Source organism: Anser cygnoides, chromosome 7 (genome assembly GCF_040182565.1).
Source record: "Anser cygnoides isolate HZ-2024a breed goose chromosome 7, Taihu_goose_T2T_genome, whole genome shotgun sequence".
Lineage (NCBI taxonomy): Eukaryota > Metazoa > Chordata > Aves > Anseriformes > Anatidae > Anser > Anser cygnoides.
In genome coordinates, this window is record NC_089879.1 from 25678677 (window position 1) to 25698736 (window position 20060).

A 20060-nucleotide genomic window follows, 5' to 3' on the forward strand; every position below is an offset into this window, starting at 1 on the left:
CCGGCCGGCTGAGCAGCGCGCACGCGCGGGGCTGGGTGGGGGTAGGGGGGGCGGGGGGTTGGGCGCGCGGACGGCTCGCCGCGTGCTGGGCCGTTAGGCGCGGGGAGGCGGCCTGCCGCCATATTGGCCCCGGCGCCATCTTGCGGGAGGGTTGTGGCGCTGCTGTCCGGGCAGCGCCGTCACCTCCCGCGGTCGCCCGCCGCCGGCTCTGAGCCTTCTCCCTGCCGCACGGGGGTTGTGTGGCCGCCTTCCGTCCCGGCGGCGGCCCGACGCCTGTCACACCGCCCGGCGGAACCTCGTGGGGGGGAAGGGGCAGCCCCCAGCCTGAGACAAAGCCCCCGGGAGCCGCGAGGCGGCTGCCAAGGGAGGAGTCAAAGCTCGCTGGCGGGTCTTGTGTCCCCAAGCACCCAGAAAATAACGTGGGGCATCGCCTGGGGTGAAGGGGGAGTGGGCTCACCACAGAAAGCGCTTTGAAACAGAAATTGCTGCCAGAAACCATTGCAGTAAGTAGTTCAAGGGCAGCAGGGATGTCTCATCCATCTTATAAAAGATCCTTCTACCCCTTAAATACTTTATTTTACCGAAGTTCGCTTTGAGGTGAAAACACATGCAGGATATTACTCAGTGTTTAAAGTCAGCAGGACATGCTCTGTAAATCAGATTGAGATTTTTGAGGTGTTTTATTTGTTGTCGTTAAAAATAAATTTTAGTGGTGGAATAAAATCTACTTTAGAGGCAAAAACATCAAGCAGATATTCCTGTAAGGGCAACTTGCAGTGGGCTACATTATGTTATAGAGGGGTAACTAGAAAAAAAGCAGGAAAGTGCCACGTGGTGATAAATTCCTGTCAGCATTTGGTGTTCGATACTATACAAAGACAGAGCTGCCTTGGAACTTTAAAGTACAGTGCAACTTACATGAGGGTTTAGATGTTTTACACTGATAAGGATATTTCTTCATCTTTTAAATCTCTATGCATTTTATATCTTACTCATGTCTCTTATCTCCCTTATTGGCATAACTACATCAAACTCAGTTGTTTGACAAAGAATCTGTACTCTTTCACCTGAAAGTAGGATTTAGAGGCTAAAAAGGTGACAGAGGTCTCTCGCATGATTGAAATGGAAAGGACAGTGGCAAAAGTTTATTAAGGGAGAAAATTGTCAGTAAATGTCAGAATTTTATGAAGTAGCTCTATTCTTCAGTCCTTTGGCCTGGGGCCTTTTTAACCAGACGATGTGTAACTCTTAGTGATGCTCTCAGAAATCCTTACAAGTTTGTAGGAAACCCTTGGGTAGAACATGACTTCATGTACTTCCTCCTTTCCATACATATATTGCTACCATTAGTGGGCAAATGTTGATATCGCCCTTTAAAGAATGCTAATTAATCCTTTTGATTTCTTTAGGTTTCTGTATCTTCAAGATCAGCCATGCTGTTGTGACAAGGACCAGTTAAAATGGAAAACAGTGAAAAAATGTAAGCACTTCTAGTCTTTTTTTTTTTTCTGTAAACAAACCAAGAAAACACTGTAGGCTTAAGTGAATGTGACATGTTCCATCTTCTTTTCCCCAAGCCCTAAATATCTTTCAAGTACTTTGGACAATTTCAGCCAGAATTGATAAAGGGGCAGAATTCTGACAGGTATGACATTTCTACAAGTTAGCTTAAAATAATTGGGCAAGTTGAGAAAAGGAGAGAAGTTAGAAGGAAAAAAACAAAAACAAAAACCATAAACCATATGCAGCCTCTAGCATTCCTGGTGGTAATGGGAATTGTTAAGAACAAGATGGGGATATTGTGGAGAGAAAAGATGACTTGTACATCTTATAATTAAAGAACTTCGTATGTATTTTGGCACAATCAGAACATTTAGCAACGATGAATGGGAAAGAACAAAGAAAATACCTTTGGTATCAGGAAATGCTACATAGTAAAGTCTCACAGTGTGAATAGTATTTCAGAGCTTCGGCCTTTAGTAATCATCTGCCTAGCTTTGTCTGGGAAAGCCATGAAGATGGTCTGTGGCACCATCTATGGTGGTGTACGTGTTCTTTATTATCTAGAGTTTTTCTGGAATGAAAACTACATATATATCCCCTTGGAACAGAGGCTTGTTTGGTACTTAATGAAACACAAATTTCAAAAGGTTTAAAACTTACAGCTTTCCTTTTCAAGGATCTGTGTCTAAAAGAGCTCTCAGAAGCTACACCTCTTTATATGTCACAAAACAGTCAATTGAAATAAAGACATTTACCACTATCACAACAGCAGGCAGCTTTACTGATTCAGCACTGTAGAAAGAACAACTAATACACCAAACAGCATAAATACTGAAGTAGCAAGTAGAAGCATGCTGATTGTGGTAGTGAGTGTAAGCAGAGTACGGATCTGGGAGTGGATGTCGCAGCTCTCTAATGAGTGTACTGGGTATTTAAAAAGCAAGTGTATGGCTTGCTTTGGGCTAGAGGCTTTCTCCATTGGCCCAAGGATTATGTAATTGTACTGTTCCTGCATATGGTATACATTTTGCATCCACACTGATGTTGATATTGATCAACATTTGCTATATTGTATTTGCTGTTTGGTGCAGTATCCCACCTTCAACTGAAAAAGAAGAAAGAAAAGTCCTGTAATTCATTTTAGCGATACAAACATTTGCCCTTAGTGAAGCTGACTAATGACTCCAACTTCAGATCCCCAAGGTGTTGAAGAAGCAGAAAAACAATTACATTTGTCATTAAATAAATCTTTACTACCTTCAAAGTGCCCCTGAGGTATTTCATAACAGTGGTTGTATCATAAACTTACCACAGACCAAAGTGTTTGGTGCAGAGGTTTTGCAATCTAGAAGGAATGGCTGGGTATCAGCTGCAAATAATTGTCATTACCTTTAGAAGTAAGTTCCACCTGAAAGCCTTGGAAAGCAGAAGTCCTATTTTTGAAATAAAAAGCAACAAGAAACCCATAACATGTTATCCTTCTTTTGAAAATGTGAGCATGGGTAAGGTTGTTTGTAAGGACATGATAAAAAAAACGTGCTTCAGAGGCACTATCGACAGTACCGCAGACTGCTTCAGTACTACTCTTTAATAAATCACTATATATTATTGACACTGTACAGAGAGTTCCATGCTATGAACTCAATGATCCTCATGGGTTCCTTCCAACTCGGGATATTCTATGATTCTGTAATAAATACAGTATGGCTGAACAGCTGTTAAATAGCGTCCCTCATACAAAAAATAAGTACTTATCAACCAATCGTCACTATACAGCAGCATCAGGGATACTGTGATATTTTCCTGCATCATGTAGAACAAAACTAGTTTGAGACACCTTAGGAACAGGCTGTGAAAGAAAAAGATGGAAGGGAATGTGTAAGGCTTATCTTCGGTTGGAGAAACAAACAAACCAACAAAAACCAGCAGAAAGCTTGAACTGTATTCACAGTATGTATTTAGGAGAATTAATTGGGGGGGAAATTATAACCTTCTAATAAACATAATTTTGACAACCTGTACAATTGAGAGGACACAGAAATTACCTGTTTCATACTAAACATGAAGCTACAAGACAGCAAACTAATAATGATAAGTAACAGGCCATATTGTATCTCTCCAGACAACGTAAGACATTTGCCAGTCACAGGGAGGTGGTTATTCCATTCCATTTTGATGATGTAAGAACTCTTGACAGTGAAACATCGTTATATTATGTTTTTTTCTTCATGTTGGAAATACATTTCTATGTATCCTGCTCAATCCCTGAATGAACTTTCTGATACATATGTGTTACTACTGGAACTTGCTCTTTGTACCTCTGGATCACTCAGATTTAAACTTATTTTTACCTTTCCAGATATCCAGAAATACCTGATGATAACAATGGTTAAGATAATGGCTTTTTTGATGCTTGAATTACAGGAATCAAGTGCAGAATATAACCTTCTGAGCAGATTAACTATTTTTTTTCTTGCACAAAAAAATTATTGTAGTTTTTCCTTGGGATCTCATATGTACTGATGCTTGACATTTCCCCAAACACGTGATATATTCACTATTGTATGTCTATTATATACTGCTATACAAAGTATTTGACAAAAGTGTTTCTGTACAGGCATTACCCCTCAAAAACAAGGAGGGACATCACAGAGTTAAATCAACCTTATTGGGTTTAGCAGATTGCAGATAACAAATTTACTTACTTTTTTTAAGTGTCTCAAAGTGAGGAGGAAAAGGCTTTTATGGTCTACTATATTGGGACAAAATGGGTTGAGAATAGACTTCTGACAAAGTATGAATTAGTGTAGATTCTGTAACATAAATAAAACAAATTTTAATTATTTTGAAGCTAAGATGCACCAGAAACACAGGGACTATCACAAACAATTTATTTAACTGGTAAAGTTCACTGTCTAAGGGAATTGGTAGTGATTCAATAAAATAACTTAAGATCATGCTTTTCGGGAGCTCATAGGAGATAATCTTACCTCTTGGTGAAAGTCATCGAGATTTATTGATATTGCCAAAGTAGTTGGAGATCCGAGTCTGAGAAAGGTCCCAGTGCTGGAATGTTTTATGCTAGGACTGTACTGAATGATTTGTTTGTAGATTGTAATCTGAACATTTACCATTCTGAGTTTGTTTTTTTTTTTTTTTTAAAAAAAGCAGTCTTAAAGTACAGAGAAAGGGCAGCACAATCTGTCCATCCATTAAATACTGATTTTCTACCACATTTCTTGTCTGTAGCATATGGCTGGGAGACTGGATGCACTTGTAACTATTTCCTGAAATTTAATTTACATGTATTTAACAAGAGGCTGGTCCTTCTGCAGTTCAAGTGTGACTCTGTGTACTGGAGGGCTGAGTCCTAGAATATTTCACAGAGCTTGACACAGCTGTTTCAGTTGCTGTTATTACATGCAGAGGTTTGTCCCAGTGAAACTATTTGTGATTCTTGATTCAGCATATTTTTGTACCTTGCATGTTCATGCCACTTAAATCTCCATCTCAAGAATAAAGGTTCTTGCATTTTGAAGGACATGCAGGTGTAATTCCCAGCGCTGTGCAGCACAGCGTAGAGATTCAGAGATTTAACTCGCTGTGGCCCATGCAGGCTGCAACTTATAAGAAGAACAGGGAACATCCTCTGAACTTCTGCGTGCAGTAACAGCCCCAAGGAGTGCCTCCTTCAGTGGAGGGGACAAAGGAGAAAGACTTAGAGGCTCTAGTCAATACGCACTTGCTCAGACAGTAGAAATTACATACAAAGGGAATACTTGCCCATACTCTTTGGGGTGATCTAGAGCCTCTGACACTTGCAAGGCTTGTTGGTGTGCCCTCTGGACAGATAAGCAGTCTGCCTTCCACCCCAACCACATCTCTACATGAGCCACAACCAGTGTAGTGGTTAAGCAGTGGCACACCTGAGCCACTGACAGCCTCTTACCCTCACAGAGCAAGGTAATTTGCAACAGTCCAATAGATCTCACCCTGTAAAATTCATAGCAGCTGTGCCCCAGATGGATCCTCACAAGGCTTTCTGCCTTAGTGGAGGTGAGTTAGAGTCTACCACAGAAGTGCTTGCTTGATGAAGCACGAGATTAATGCCTCATTTTCCTGAAGGGATTCTTCAAGTGGAGGAAGTCAAAGTCATCACTGTGCAAAAAACAAAGTCTCAGTGTAAAGCAAAGCAGTGACAACAAGCTGAACTGTTGACTTGTTATGCCACAGGAGGAGGCAAAGCTCCTACTGTTCTGTGCTGACAAGTAAGGCTAAGTCATGATGTCCCCTGCAGGAATTCCAGGCTAATTCACAAGAGCTAACGGGAGCAGTGTCGCCCAATTTTGTTACATACGAATGGAGACATACATGTGATATCGTGGGGATTATGAGTCATTTTTGGCCATGTGAAAAAAGACATCGCCATTTTCAAGAGTTCAGCTGATAAGAATTTTGTATAACTGGTGTATGTTTTAAAAGCAAAAGAGAATCCAGAAGTAAACAGACTGGACGGGGAATTAGAGGCCACTTTAAGAGTCGTGCTCCATCCAATGGTTTTGGAAATAGCTGGGTTTAAATTTCCACATTTTAAATACGATCTCAGTGTGATTTAGATTGAAAACACAAACATGTATCCCTGGTAATTATTTTATTTTAGACAATCTAGGCTATTTCCTGAACCGAAACACTATTAATTGAAGCACTATCTCATTTTCTTTAAAATTACTTTCGAATTTGATGCTTATGTTGATCTAGAGAATCCACAGACTGTCCTATATAATGATTAATTCCACTTTTGAAGATACAAAGTAACAGTATGCAACAGCATATAACAGCAGCAATCAGTATGAGTATTACCTCGCAGCAATCAAGTCGCAACATAATGCCCTGCCATTCTGTGGGGTTTATGGGGTACTGGACTATTGCAGAACAGTGTAACTGTAGTGGGAAAAAAAAAGTTAACTTTAAGTTTAAACTGTTGTTAGCAATGAATACTGTTTTCAATAGGTATTGTAATTTGAGGTCATAACATCTTAAGAATTAAAACCAACTATACTGTATCAATCTTTTATTACTTGTATAGTTTATATAAGAAGTCTAAATTAGGAGAAAGCACTGAAACCACCTCCAGTCTTTGAGCCCTACAAAATAAACCGATATTCGGCAGCCTTTCCGGGATGCCAGGGCTGGTAACTTTCGTTTGGCTTTGTTCCCCCAAGTCTGAGGTGGCTCTGACTGGCAACAGCTTGGGCAGTGGCAATGCCAGGAGGGGACAAGATGCAGTTGGCTGGCAGTACCTGAAAAGTAGCTGGAGACAGTTGCTCCGCATTGATGCCTCTCCATCAACAGTGATGTTCTTGGGTCTGCTCCTCAGTCTCTCAGCACCATTCAAAGCCCACGTGCTTTCCTAGACACCTGTGCTACAGGTTACTGACTAATATCAAACCGTGGGACGCGTACTGCTCGGAGAATTTGTTAGTACTGTTCAGAGTATGCCTGGGGCAGTCTGGGAGATGTGTTGCTATAAAAGCCCATTAATGATTATCCTCTAAAGGAGCAGCAAATTGCACGGCAGGGTAAAGGCCTTCCTCGTGGATTACTACATGCAGCTCCCGGAGACTAGATGCACCGAATCACGTGATGTATTTTATATTGCTAGGGAATTACTGTAGCCCGCGGATAGCAGCATTTTTCTGCCTTCTAGGAGATGCCAGTTATCTGGAAGATTGTTTTAATAGACACTTTTTGCTATTGCATTTACTAGAGAAGGAAAAGAAGCAAATGTGAACATTCAGAGAGTTTTCTTCCTTTTCTTCAGATTATAAAAGCAGGAATTCTCCCTAGTACTGTTGTGCACTCAAATGTCACGTACATAGTAAAGCAGACTAGAGCCAAGGGTGTTTTTGTCTTGAGGAAAATCTGTAAACTCTGAGCTGAAGCAAATATAAACAGGACTTTCTCTATTGGATGGGAATTAAGTCACAGTAAAAGACTCCCATAACCCTCCTCTGCCAGACAAAGCTGGTAGAAAAACAAGGCACTGTACAAGTGTTCACAATCTGTGTTTTCAGTCCAAAGATGAAGTTTAGAATTTTCCAATGGCTTTTCGACTTGTTTTACTGACTATAGGGTACACAATATAAACATAGTATACAGAATCTAAAGAATAATATATTTTTTAGAGTAACTCCTTTCTGTTTTCACATCTTTGCTGAGGTTCTTCACAGTCGCAGAAATGCTGCAAGACTAGCCTAGCTTCAGAACCATTTTTTTTATTGTTGTTGTTTCCCTAAAATGTAAAGCCACGTAATGGTTTTAAATGGTAAATAATAAGTTCTTCTACATTTATGTAATGTTATATGCTGTATTATGAAGGGGGGCCTTAACTTTGCTTTAAGTTTTATCGTATAGGCTCTTCAGGCCTTAATTTTCAATCTTTAGTTACCTCAGTATGAGTTTGTCTGGGTATGTATTGGAAAAACAACTTCTTTTTTCCCCCCGAAACCATTTTACAAGAAGATTCACATGAAAAATGCAGGAAAGAAAAATTAGACGACTAAGTGCAAAATAGAAGTATAAAATTTATTTAAAACCACCCACAAAGTTCTGTGTAATCAGGAATGATACAATTTGTAATAGTCTTTTTAAAAACTCATGACAAGATTTAAAATATATTTTCAATTACAGTATTCATTTAGCCTTATTCAGTTAGGACAATAAAAAAATGAAAGTTTACGTTCTAAACAGATGAGACACACAAGAAAAATAGAACAGAACAGACAATTTCCACAACAACAATTTTTACATGTATGTTTCAATACTAGTATCAACATTTCAATGCATCTTGCTACATAAACATGAAATCATGTACAACAACTGCTTGCACCAAAAAACATAGCTTAATTAGATCTTTCAAGTAACATGCAGTCACAACTCACAAGTCTTCAAGTACTGCTGGTAAGGGTTCCCTTGTCTGCAAAGAAGATTTTAAGGTTCAGTTTCTCAGCTAGTCCAACTCCTCATAGCTCCACCAATCTCATGAAGCTATGCTCAGTTATACTAGGAAAGAATCAGGCCCCAAATATTTTTTGAGAAAAGAAGTAATTTTTATACTTTCTCCTGTAAATACTGTGACATAATGAAGTGCTTTTTCTTTCTGATTTTTTTCTCCCTGTACATCATCTTTTGTTTTTTTTTTTTTTTAAAGTTATGTTTCAGATCTAAATACAGTAGGTTGGTAACTGGAAATAATCCAAAACCTCAAAGTTGAAAAATAAATATCAAATGCATCCCAAAGAAAGAAAGAAAAACAAGGAAAGAGATAGGAAGAAAGAGAAGCAAAGAAAGAAAATAGCCTTTTTTTGGCATACTGTCTATCTTTTTTTAAAGTAGGAAAGAATTCATTAGCCGTATCATTTTAGTACAGCATGTCCTTAAAATTTTATGTTTTTACAATAGCAAATTTTGAATAGCATTTATGACCTGGTACAATACTGTCACATTATGAGGAGCTGTCTCTTTTAAACTGAGCAAATTATTTTAGAATAATTAATTGTTAAAGACTGAAATGTCTTAAGTTTTTGTGTTGGTTAGAACTGGATTTCTTTTAGTTGTATTGGTATATTGGATTTGCTTTTCTTGCCTTCAGCTATTTTTAATTTTGAGGACAAGAGATTCATGAAGTTTAGACACTGCCTTTTGCGTTGCATGGATTACAGTCTGGCATTCACAAAGTTTGTATGAAACCAGTTCTCCTTAGGTTCTGCAGTATCATTGCACTTCAGAAATTTAAGAATGAAAATACAACAATTTTTTCCTCAAATCTTTTTGAAAGACAAACATTTAACTGCAATGTTGTGAGGGTATGGGGGGCGGCACTTGATGTTTACAAAAAGCTTCCATAGGCAGCGAGGGAAGCTTTGCATGACTCAAGCATGCAGGGCAGTGCCAGCAGTTTCACTGCTGAGTATCACCACGGTCAGGGCAGTCAGAAAATGTTGGTTTTTAGCTTCGTCTCTCAAGATCTACCTCAGTGTGGCAACACTGAATGGAGTTCAGTAGATTCTCACAACCCCACTTTATGCAATCAAGTAAAAGGGTTCAAGTAATGATAAAAGCAAGGAAATATTTTAAGAAAAACTACCTACGTTTAGAAACAGCGTTACTGACAACTCCATGAGATTTCTGGCCAGGTCATTATCTTGAGGTACAAATCTACCGCATTCTCCTTGTAGACAAGGTTGGGAAAAGGACAGCCAATAGAAATGAATACTTAAAAAGCCAGTTACAAAACAAGGTGGAGGAATTTCTCTTCAATCTGTATTTCTAAGCTAAGAACAATCTAGGTGTTACTGGCCAGTATGCGCAAAATAGGGTTATCGTTGTACACATCAGTCCTTTGGTAAGAATTGTAATTTATACTAATGATCTTTCATACCGTTATCAGTATAATGGGATGCTCCGAACGATGTAAGCTCAGTGGGCATCCATTCACAGCCCCTTTATCCTTCTAATGGGATGCAAAGGACATCAGTATAAATGAGAATCAGGGCCTTCATTCTTACTTTAAGAAGATTCCCAAACCCTAGACCCTTTTCCATTACAATATAATAAAAATACAGACATACATGTAAAATATTGATCAGATCACAAAACTTTCCACAACAGCATTAAAATGTTCTGTCGCAACAACTGCAATACCGAACATCAAACTAGCAGTTCCCTTGCTCCACTGCAACAGCACTTCTTTGGAATACAGTTCATCTGCTGTAACTGGTAACTCTCTGTAGGTTAGCTGACAAATCTCTCCTCCTTCTTACACATGTAGTTTTTTGAGGTCTACAACCTGTGTCCTCTCATTTTATGAGGAAAGCTGGTAGGGTGTGCAAAGTGTTAAAAACAGCACTGTCACACCAAACAGAGCAAGTCACCTTCGTGTAAGTTATTTAGCACCCCAGTCTTGCATTCACTGCAAGTACACTGTTGGAAGATTCTAGCATTTTAATATAACTACGTGTGGAAAATGGCATATATAATGGTCCAGTAGAAAAGAGAAGTTGCTGTTGTAGAAGAATTCAGGATACAGCATCAAGAAGCATCTTATATCTTTAAAAGCTGAAGTTACAAGTATGTGGTTAAGCACTGTAAACAATGTTGGGGTGAACTGGGGAACTGGATTGGAAAAAGGATCCTAAAGTCTTTGCATCTCAGAAAGAGAAAAAACAATGCCAACGCTCCTGTACCCTTTTATAAAAGGCAATTACTATTATTTTCTGCTCAAGCTCAATCAGTTCCACTTGCTGCTACAGAGGAAGAACCCAAAAAATCCATTGTTCCTCTCTTTTTTTCCAAGCAGTCCTGTCAGTTAAGGCATGAACTTACACAAAACTAAGGTTTCTCACAAGGACGAGAACTGATCTCTGCACGGGAATATAACCAGAAGATGTAAAGAAATACTCCTGCTCTTGTAATTATGCAGGGTCTGCAGCATCTGTCATGTCAAAATCTGAGCAGAGCTGGTAGAGTAACTCAAAAGAAAAGAAGGCACTCCACAGAGATGCTAGCAACAGGAGTCTTCAACTGTGAGCAAAGGGTCTTTTGTTTAGCTACTTGCAGACACAAGAACAGAGTGTAACAACTACAGCAAGAGATCTGAGAGTTAACTGGAAAAAAATATTTAAAAAAGTAAGAAAATACTGATGAAGAAAGATAATGAAATGTCCTTCTTTCTTGAAATGAAAAAATATCCAATATTATGGGTTCCATATGAGAGAACATGAATTAAAAAAAAAAAAGAGAGAAAGAAAGAATGAAAAAATGAGAACTGCCTTATATAGAATAAGAGGTGACAAAGAAACAGATTTTGGGACAGTCACAAAGAGAATAAATTCATGTGATATTCCTGAGATGATGAAGACTGGCTGATCTACATAGAAAGTAGCGACAGCTGTGGGGCGTGTTCACGAGCAGGCTGACATGTCTACTCCTACTGCTGAGCACTGAAGTAGATCTGCAGAGAGACAGGAAGAACTTCTGGAGCAGTTTTAAGTGTTTAAAGCATTCAGCAGCAGGTGAGAATGCGATCTAGTGCCGAGTGTGAAAACAGCTAACTACAACAGATGATCCACAAGGAGACTAAGGAATGAGAAAGCTGCCTGTAGTATTTGGTGTCATCTGTATAGAGCAGAAAGCAACACCTACTCATCGACACTAGTCAAATCTAACGTTCTTCAGAGAGATAACACAGCAGCATGTTGAGAATTAAGTTGGCTTAATTTAGGAAGCAAGTATGTAAAGGACAATATTAAGCAAAAAATTTAGCTCACTCCTCTTTTTTGACATGACCAAAAATGTTTTAACAGGGCAATAACAAAATAACTATTAAATCAATTTTCAAACACTTTAGAAAAAATAAGTGACCTATATGCATACTGGTGCCTGCCTTATCAGGTACTATGATTAGAAATCCTTGCTCTCTGAAAAAAAACTCAAGTATAAATCTCTACATTTTTTGCAGCAACATACTGAAGCACCATTTACACAGCTTGTGAAAACTAAGTATCAGGGAAGTCCAGAAGAAACTAGAGCCAGTTTCTGTACTGTTCTACTGAGTAGCCACATCCTCAGGACTTTTGACACTGGCCACTCTATCTAATTAAAGAAGGACAAAAATGTATCATGGACTTTAAAAAGTTTTTGTATTTAAAATTACATACACCAAAAAGTGTCAGTATAAAGAAGCACCCTAGCAACCACAACACGTGTACATGAGAAGGCTGTTTCTGAAGTCCATTGTACCTTTCACAGCTTTGCCTGTGACTGTCTACAAGAGAGTGACCAACTCTCACCCTCTTCTTTGTTTGTTTTGTTGTTCCTTAAAAAAGCCAATATACTTAGGCAGAGAACAAGGGAAAGATTACTGTCCCCGGAGGAACTGTGGAAACAGCTGAATTTGTACGTGTATCCACAGCCGTGTGACACAATGGCACATCCTTACTGGTTCGAAACAATGCTGTAACGCAGACATTGCAGTGCATTATGGCACTGTGGTGTCATAATCATCAATGGAAACTTTCTCTGCAATTTAATTTTACACAAAGATATTTCTCTGCACTTTCTCTTGAAAGTCAGATCACCACCTGATGAAAGTAAGAAAGCCAGACTGTATTTCTACATGTGATTGGACTGTTCCTTGTCTCTAACTAATTATTTAAGATCAGATGACAGAAAGTTTCGTGAGGCACGGCTGGACAGATGCTTTTCACACATGAGAAACACAACACCAACAATTTTATGGAAGATACGTCACAAAGACCTTACTTTGTATACAACTGCTCTTAGGTACAGAAAGTGTGAAGTAGACATGTAATTTAGCTTTTTGTAGTATCTGAGGATATGGTTATTTCCTATAGGTTAGAAATAAGGAGACATTTCTTCTCAGAAAGAGTAGTCAGGCATTGGAACAGGTTGCTCAGGAAGTGGTGGTGTCACCATCCCTGGGAGTGTTCAAGGAAAGGTTGGACCTGGTGCTTAGGGACATGGTTTAGTGGGTGATACTGGTGGTAGGGGGATGGTTGGACCAGATGATCTTAAAGGTCTTTTACAACCTTAATGATTCTATGAACTTCTATGAACTAAAAGTTACAGGATTTCCATGGGAAAAAAAGGGCATAATCATATAGTTATAAATTATAAAGCTGATGACTGATTGATAAATGAGCTAATTTCACAGAGAGAAATTTCATAGGAAGTGAAAGGGCGAGATTCAACCTTACATTTTAAATATAAAGTCATGAAGATGCAGTTTGTTAGCATGTTTCAATTAAAATTTGTCATTGGACAACCTATCAATTAAGAAAAAAAATCACAAAAAAACCTTGCCAACATAAGCCTGAATCAGGTCTGAAGGAGACCTGCTTGTATGCCTGAAACTTGACGTGAAGGTATTATGTCTCTCTACACACCACTAATCACTTCTTGTGCTACAAACAATAAAACCTCTGCACTTAATCAAAAGTACATTGATCCCAAATCTTTCTGTGTATGTCCTTGCAAGACTATTAATTGTGGTATTGTTGCAAGGGTCTGAGTCAGCATGGGCTTTGGTCAACTGTATCCATATCCATCCAGTTAAATATGAAAGTTGCATAAAAGCTTGATAAATGAGCACATTGCAGTCAACAGGGCTGCAGCAATGTAAACAGGACCCAAATTTAACCCACCAAATTTAGTGTAATACTGCAATGATATTAAAAACATCTTAAAAAAAAACACAAATGGTTGTACGTTACAAATAATCTTCAGTATTAACGAATGTGTCATTTACCCATGCTTACAATGAAGCGTTGCTTAAGATACTACGATTATTTCCTGTTATAAGTGTAGAGAGGTGCTGTCAGGTAAGATAAAGACTTTTAACAGCAGTTATTCCTAAGTAAAAGAGTTAGCTTAGAAAGTTCTTACAAAAACCAGAACTGCATACAACTGTTAGAGCTAGAAGGTCACAAGTATTTGTAAGTTCTTTCAAAGCTTTTTGGATCTTGTGACTAAAATATTTATAGAAACAATTTTTGCTACTTTCTGTAATACAAGATAGCCTGTTAGAAACAGTAACATGGAGAAATTCTATGAGTAAAATTCAGTATGTAATTGGGCACAGCTGCAGTAACTCCAAGGGGGACTCAGGGACTCACAGAACTGGCTCCTGCAGAAGGCGCTACATTTTCCTTCCTTCACCGTGAAGGAGGAGCGGTGGTGCCGGACCCAGTGGAGAAAGGGGTGAGAGACATCTCTTCTGGAAAATCAAAGGCGTCCCGTGTTGGGTCATGACAGTTTTTGCTAGAGAACTGGGAAAACTGATCAAAAGACCACCACATCCCACCACCAGCCCATACCTGAATCCATTTTGTTTTTTTTTTTTCCACTGAGTACAATGCCAGCTGTTGGAAACCAAATAAAATGTGTGGGTCTGACCTAGCCAGCTACCTTAACTTTGGATCCAGTTCCTGATCTGGCCATCCCTGAAGGCCTTTGTTAAGGGATAAAAGCAAACTATGCAAGTGGTGGTGTGGGCTGCAAAGGAAAGCAATACACCCACAGATGTACAAATCTTAAGAGACAACTACTGTTATAAAATGATAGCCTTACTCAAAAAAACCCACATAATTTGTGTACAAGACTGATAAATATTCTGAAATGTTACCATAAATAGCACACAGTTGTAAAAACAGTAAAAGGTTGTATTTTCTTTACCGCAGTACAGCAATAGAAAATATTAGCTTCCCAAATCACAACCTGCCGTGTGCCACAGCAGTAACCAGAAGCGGCCAGCTTACCTGCCTGTTAGGTACACACTGAGAAAGTAGTTATGTTATGAACAGCCAAGGAAAGAGCACCTATTGTATAGACGATATATTTTCTCATATAAGTAATCTTAATAAAGTAGTAACTCTGAGCTTTAGCACCTATCAGTTAATAGCATTACTCTTATGTTAAGATAAACTTTTCTCTTAAAATTGCCTTTTCAAATAAGGTAGACCTGGACTTGCTGAAAGTCTACTGGTGCAGTCACTGGAGCAGTGACTTGCCAGGGGCTATGTTTGGAGGTATCCTTTCAGATCCACCTTTTAGTTTCTCACTTCTTTGAGGGAAGCTGCTGGTTTTTAAATAGAACATTTTCACCTTGAAGTTTCTAACCACACAGAAGTAAAATCTGGACATTTACAGGGGAAGATTCAAGTGAAACTGATCCACTGTACCGATCTGAACATTTCTAAAGGTAGAGATGGCTCTAACATTACTTTGCGTAGAGAACTTGTTACTCACGTGGGAGTGCTGAATGATATTTTCAATTTGTATTACACAACCCAAAGCTATCAGCACTGTCAGTGAAACAAACTCATCTTTTCTGCAAATGATCGATCGTGGTGTTGGACAAGGGTTTTCAGATAGCAAATACATGAATGGAATAGCTAGAGAACGTACAGTACTACTTACTGTATGGACAGCTGGAGTTCTTACTAGTCTTAGGCTCACCAAAAATATACAAGTTTCAAAATGGAAATCTAAGGCACACAAAATACCATAATGATTTGATGTATACTGTATATTACGTAGTCAAGAAGCATAAAACTGCTGGTACAAAATGATGGCATAATATTGTTTTTGTTTTATTATTATTTACAATCCCTTCATATCCTCTATTTGAACTAATATTAAGCTTTGAACTAAGATTTGCAGCATACCCGGTTTTTACAAATTTTACTTAAAATAGGTAAGATACAAAGAATGGGTTCAATTCGGCCATCCTCTGCCATCAAAATTTTGTTAATTTCGACAGGAATCTGTGGAATTGAACCCAAGGTCATTACATAGTGATTGCTATTTCAGACCTTGCTCCCGCAAACACTAGGTGTGTATCCATTTGTACAGGAGAACAGTCTCATTGATCAACGGCCGTATTGAAGTATTTGTAGCACCAACGTCCTAACTGGCACTATGTGTTAAAAATACAATTTATGTACTTTTCGTACCAAAACTGTAGATAGAGCATTTACAGTTCAACTTTTCAAGGAAAAAGCACCTTGTCTAGGTTTTAAATAAAGCAGATCTAGATAATTCATATTCCTCTGTTACAGCACCACTACATTATTATATTATCAAGTATATTATTAGTATATTTTCACACTGGAAAAATCTAACCTCGTTACGCCTATGGATTACCCAGCTGGGGAGGACTCCGAGGCAGAATTAAGGTACAGCTTCGTCTCTGGGGCCTGATCCTGCAGCTCTCAGTCACGACAGGAGTCCTGGCTTGAGCGGTGCTCCTAGCTCTGACTGGGCAGGTATGGCTACGCAGAACTGTTCTCATGGAGGAAGTTGCAGGATGAGGTCAGTCCTTAGCTAACGTTGTCATTTGGTAATTTGTTTAAATAAATAAGGTTAAAAAGGAAATACATAGGAGAGGAGAATCAGAAAGAAGAGTGGGATGCTACAGCATTTAAAAGCAATGGAGTGTCTGTTTTTCCTCTGGTCCAGCGAATACTCATTTCATGATATGTCACTTTTTCAACAAAAATGGAGAACATAAATTTCATATGTTTGGAAGGAAGAATACAACCCTTTCTACATGAAACGTAGAAATCACTTAAAAGTTTACCATGCATTTTTGTAAAAAAAACTGAACTTAGAAAGCTGGTGAACTTTATAGATGGGTTCTTCTTAAGGAAAAATTTGCTGTTAAATATTAGAAATTTCATTCTTTTCCAACACTTCCTTTGTATTTTCCTCAAATTAATATTTTTTGTTTCAGAATAGAATAAGGCAACTCTAGGGGGTATTTTTTATCCCAAAACAATCCTACCCCTGAGGCATTAGGAACATTTGGTTGTCATGTTAACTTATAATGCTCCAAACGAATGAGACTTATGCACTTATTGCTCAAAGAAATCATAACATATGCTGCCTTTAAAAAATAAAAATAAAAATCTTAACTCCCCAATAGCAACGCACATATTGATGTCTCCTAATTTCATGTTTGTACACTTTCTTTCAAATAATAAAATGTTTCCATATTTCATAACTGTTGTTTATATGTAACAAAATCTTCCATGAAAAAGGGCAAGTCTAAAAACAATCACATGCTATTAGCATACATACTGCAGCTGTAACAATATGGAACTCTACACAGCAAGAATAAAATGATTTCTTCTGTAGAGTATGCACAAACCTTAGACAATATGATCCTTATACTATACTATTTCAAGTTAATTTTAAAAATAGAAAGTGCTTTTAAAATATATATTTACAGCTTAAAAACAACTTCCAGCCATCATTGCCAATAACTTCATTTCATACATAATGACAAATCTAGAGAAAAAAAAAATCATTGGTTTTCTAAACGATTTATCTGTAATTTGGACTATATAGCAATGGTTGGAAGTTGTTAAAGCAATGGCACCATGAAGTAATAATTCAGCTTATTTATTTTAACTGTTTGATGTGGTTAAGCACCAAGAGCTGTGTAGAGCTACTACTGTAATAACTTGATTTAACACCATAAAATGTGAACCTGTTAAAATCCCTATAAATGATTTCTGTAGTAAACAGACTTGATTTAAAGCACCAAAATATAAATTCCTAAAGGTAATAAACTGAATGATTTCAATCAAGGTTAATAACCTAAACAAAATCTTTTTTAGAATGTATTAAAACTATACAACTTTTTTTTTTTTTTGCTTAAAATGTGCTTGAGCACCACCAAATGTTAAAGTCACAGTTTAAGAAGAAATCCCCCCACATTTTTTTTTTTTACCTCAGCCTTAAAATGGTTGAGATGAGCAAATAGTAAACGACACGAGACTTGTTCTTTAACAGCACCTTAAAGAAACACTGTGTAATGCTGCACCAAGAGGAGGCATTCGATACTAAAACCTATGCCCAATGGTTGTAAGGCCCTGCAACTCGTGTAAGGGCATAAGAAGATACTGTTATTACGTTATCTTTAGTTACTGTTAATGCTCTGCGTGATGGAATTTGGTTGAACTCATTGTCTTCGTAAAAAATCTCTCTGTTTTCACTTGTTTGCTTTGTTTTCCTGCTGCTAGAGTTCAGTTCAGTATTCTCTGTTCCTAATCGTTCTGCTTCTTTTTCTTTTTCTTTTGCCCTCTCAGCCATCTTTGCTTCCCACATGGCTAACCCATGTTTTGGCTCATTTAAATTTTTGTGTTGGTAGAAAACTAAGGAAATCCGTGTGGGATGATTGCGGTTGGGTTTTTTAATAGGTGTGGTAGCATGGAGTTCACGTCTTGCACATTCAATTAAGATAGAACCATGAGAAGGTGCCACAGCAACACCGCCAATGTCATCATCCAAAAAATTGTGCTCGCTGTCTGACCACAGTTCCTCAGCTTTTTCTTCAGAATCAGTTGGTTGTCCCAGTGCAGTGTTTTGCTTTTCGTCAGCACAGTCAAAATCACACATCTGTTCTTGAAGGGAGCCACCCTTCTCCATTGGGCACCCGTGGGAACAGTCAGCTTCGTTTCCAACTGCGTCCCTTGCTGGAGAGCTCTGCGGTACTGACAAATCGCAAGAGCTGATCATCTGCGAAGAAGGAGAATTGTCTAACTGAGGCTGACAATTCTGCTTGTCTGGCTGATGTTCAAGTATACTGGGCAGGGGGTCTTTATGGGCTGGGGGGCCTGGAGCAGTGACCTCTGGAAGAATTGGTGGCACACCATTCATCTTATCATTCAGCAAAATTCCAGTATAATCTTTGACCGACACATCAAAGTTCTTACAATTAATATAAGGTGTCACGTGAGGTTGCTTACTACTGCATTCAAAATACCCGTAGGGAACTGAAAAATCTTGTTGAATATTAGTCACTGCTGTTAGGCCAGGCTTATGTGCTAACGATGAATAAGGATGTAAACTATCCACCTTGAAAGGGGGGGAAGCCGTATACTGTTTTAATAAGGAGCAATTTTTAGTAGTGTTTGAAGTATGTTTCATGGCATAGAGGTGGTCGGAAGTCTCCATTTTTATTCCAGGTTTTAAAGCATCTGTTTTGTTCCCTAAAAAAAAATGTACACCAAAGTGTAAGTTACTTTTCCTCAGTTAATAAAACATACCTTTTATGGTATTTTCATACGTGCTTTCTAATATGAAAGATATAAATGATGACTACAGATTATTCAACATGGTAATTTTTAACTTTCTAGGAGTATCTGTATGACAAACTACGTACATAATTACCTTGCTGAATTACTGCCTTAATCTTTTCCCGTCAGACTGCTGGTATATAAAACAGAAAGGTATTTCACGGAGGGATGAAAAAGCAGATCAAATAAGCATTCAGTTCCGGTTCAGACAGCCCAGTTCTACACAAGTGCTTCCCAGCAGCTGCCTGACTGCACAGTCCAGCAGGAAGCACTGCGTAAAAGATTTTTAGGTAACTGCCAAAATTTAGTCTGTCTGAAATTAAGCCTGTGAAACAACCAAAATTCTTTATCACCTTACCCCAAATTATGACAGAAGGAAAACGCGTGTTTACAGATCCTGTCCCTTGCAGAAAGTACAATTTGTGCATTAGCAAGTAACTGCTCAGAATTAAAAAAAGTATCTTGCAACATACTCCAGGTAAATTCACACTGCTACATGTGACTTGCTCTGTCTTGCACCTAACTGGCAAACACTAGATATTTCAAGTCTTTTGGGGGATTACTTGTTCAGCTTATGTCAGCTCCCAATTTCTAGTCCTGGCACACTGCAGTTGTGCTCATTTGTAGAACAAAACTGCTCTCTCCTCAAATGACTAGTTCTGGTCACAAGTAAGTTTCATCCAGAGTCCGTAAGAGTAATGGGAGATAATTCCGTTGACTTTGATGGACTTTGCATCATGCCTTAAAACTGCTTTACATCTGTTTGCTGGCAAACTAGTACAACACAGAGTTCTTCCATATTCTCACAAAGGACCATCTCTGTCAGTGTTGTTTCTTTGTTCCATAAATACACAGAATGTCTAACTGCTTTACCAAATATAGAAGAACTATTCT

At 38.4% G+C, this 20060-nt stretch overlaps 1 protein-coding gene and 1 long non-coding RNA gene across 15 annotated transcripts in view; one reads left to right on the forward strand and one right to left on the reverse strand.

Annotated features, from left to right (window-relative positions):
• Positions 1-73: 73 nt before the first annotated feature.
• The window catches only part of LOC106030977 (uncharacterized), a 31042-nt gene continuing 11055 nt past the window's right edge, over positions 74-20060 (forward strand). For 2 of the 4 annotated variants that reach the window (XR_007165446.2, XR_001204049.3), the window contains exons 1-2: positions 74-503; positions 1410-1480. This is a non-coding gene — a long non-coding RNA (uncharacterized lncRNA). Of the gene's footprint in view, positions 504-1409; positions 1481-1577; positions 8686-20060 lie in introns of those variants that run through there. The other 2 variants (XR_001204050.3, XR_001204046.3) reach the window with 2 other exon arrangements.
• TET1 (tet methylcytosine dioxygenase 1) overlaps positions 8068-20060 on the reverse strand; it is an 83607-nt gene continuing 71614 nt past the window's right edge. For 10 of the 11 annotated variants that reach the window (XM_067000169.1, XM_048069645.2, XM_048069649.2 and 7 more), the window contains one exon: positions 8068-19079. In XM_067000169.1, coding sequence (XP_066856270.1) covers positions 17938-19079 — 1142 coding nt within the window. In that variant the 3' untranslated portion in view covers positions 8068-17937. The remainder of the gene's footprint in view (positions 19080-20060) is intronic. The other variant, XM_048069654.2, reaches the window with a different exon arrangement.